Source organism: Otolemur garnettii, unplaced genomic scaffold (genome assembly GCF_000181295.1).
Source record: "Otolemur garnettii isolate 467f Iridium unplaced genomic scaffold, OtoGar3 scaffold00057, whole genome shotgun sequence".
In the NCBI taxonomy this organism is placed as follows: Eukaryota; Metazoa; Chordata; class Mammalia; order Primates; family Galagidae; genus Otolemur; species Otolemur garnettii.
In genome coordinates, this window is record NW_003852452.1 from 9,901,739 (window position 1) to 9,903,583 (window position 1,845).

Below are 1,845 nucleotides of genomic sequence, written 5' to 3' on the forward strand. Positions count from 1 at the left end.
TTTTTTTTTTTTTTAAAGATAGAGTCTTTGTCACCCTTGGTAGGGTACTGTGGCATCATAGCTCATAGCAACCTCAAACTCCTGGGCTTAAGTCTCTTGCCTCAGCCTCCTGCATAGCTGGGACTACAGGTGCCTGCCAGAATGCCTGGCTATTTTTTAGAGATGGAAGTCTTGCTCTTCTTGCTCAGGCTGATACTGAACTCCTGAGCTCAAGCCATCCACTGGAGTAGGCCTCTCAGGGTGCTAGGATTACAGGCATAAGCCACTGAGCCCTGCCCTTAGTGTAGGAGCTAAACCATAGAAGAGGAGAATGTTCCCATAGGGTAGTGCTGGCTGTAACCGGCGGAGTCCAAGAGATCCTTTCTTCTTACTGAAATTATTTTAGGCTTCCTTTCTCTTTTCTTCTAAGAGTCATATTAATCTTTTCAATACTTACGGACTAAGCATTAGCAGTAAATGCCACCTGTTTTTTGAAAAGTACTTTTGGGGGCAATTTTGTGTTATTTAAACCAAAACCAAAACAAAGTAAACCTCCAAACCAAACTAAGAAATTCAGAAGGCAGTGGAAGAACTTTCAAAAGAAAAAATTTTTTCTTCTTTTTCTTTTTGCAGTTTTTGGCCGGGGCTGGGTTTGAATCCGTCACCTCCAGCATATGGGGCCAGTGCCCTACCACTTTGAGTTACAGGTGCTGCCCAGAAAATAATTTCTTAAAACTTTAACTATTTTTTGTTTTAGAAGACAGGAATTTGCTCTGTCACCTAGGTTGGTGTGATCAGAGCTCACTGCAAGCTTGGACTCCTCAGCTCAAGGGATCTTTGGCCTTCTTAATCTTTTTTATTTTCATTTTTTATAGAGACGAGGTCTCTCTCTGTTGCCCAGGTTGGTCTTAAACTCTTGGCCTCAAGTGATTGCCCTACCTCGGCCTCCCCAAATGCTGGGATTCTTAAACCTTTTCTTAGCTAAATAGTCTCAAAACAAAGAATTCTGAGCTCCCACAGCCATTGACTTACCTGTATGTGTGTCCTGTGATTTCATTTCTGACCATGACACAATCCACTAGCCATTTGGCTAATAATCCTGAGTTATCGTGACCAATCTGAACAGTGGTCAGCTTCCCCAAGTTCTGGCACTGTAGGGACAGGACCATAGGTTATTTATTCAGCAACCGATCCCATCCTCCCACCTCTCAGCTTTAGTAGGGGCACTTTGGTTCCATCTAATTTAACAACTGCAGAGACACACCCCGCATAACGTACTTAGCTATGTGCTAGAAAAACATTTTCATGTATTCCTCACTCTCAGAGAGCTCCCACACAATCAGACAGGCGACACATGGATGTTACCAAAGGAGGCAGCCTGCGCAAGGTGCTAGACTGGGAATGTAAATAATGCTAGAAGAATGCTGGGGAAGAAACAGTTACTTCTCCTTGGGAAACCCAGAAACACTGGAGAGATGAGATGTGTACCTTGAAGGATGAGATTTTCAAGAAACAGGAAAAAGATTCTATTTAGATTGAGTTGCAGAGGTCAGGAAAACAACCCTCAATTTTAAAAATCATTGACAGTGGTATTTTTCTGTTTCTAATAAAATACTAAAGCAGAACTGACCTTAAGCCTTATCTTCTAGAAGTTTTTGAAATTACTATAAAAAAGGGATAATTATCAATGTCCTTAACTGGCTGTTTGCAGACAAGTACAAAACAAAGCAAGGATAATAGGAATAGTAAAAATGAGTGTTAATTAAATTTTGCCTTTTAAAATCTGATAATGAAAAGATCATACACCCCAGCTAACTATGCACTGGATGGGAACCTCAGAGCTCTGAGTTCTTTTTTTTTTTTTTT

General features: G+C 41.0%; 1 protein-coding gene across 2 annotated transcripts in view; it reads right to left on the reverse strand.

Moving 5' to 3' along the window:
* DENND5B (DENN domain containing 5B) overlaps positions 1-1,845 on the reverse strand; it is a 192,394-nt gene that overhangs the window by 17,040 nt on the left and 173,509 nt on the right. For both annotated transcript variants that reach the window (XM_012806795.2, XM_023514699.1), the window contains one exon: positions 1,012-1,130. In XM_012806795.2, the coding sequence (XP_012662249.1) occupies positions 1,012-1,130 (119 nt within the window). The remainder of the gene's footprint in view (positions 1-1,011; positions 1,131-1,845) is intronic.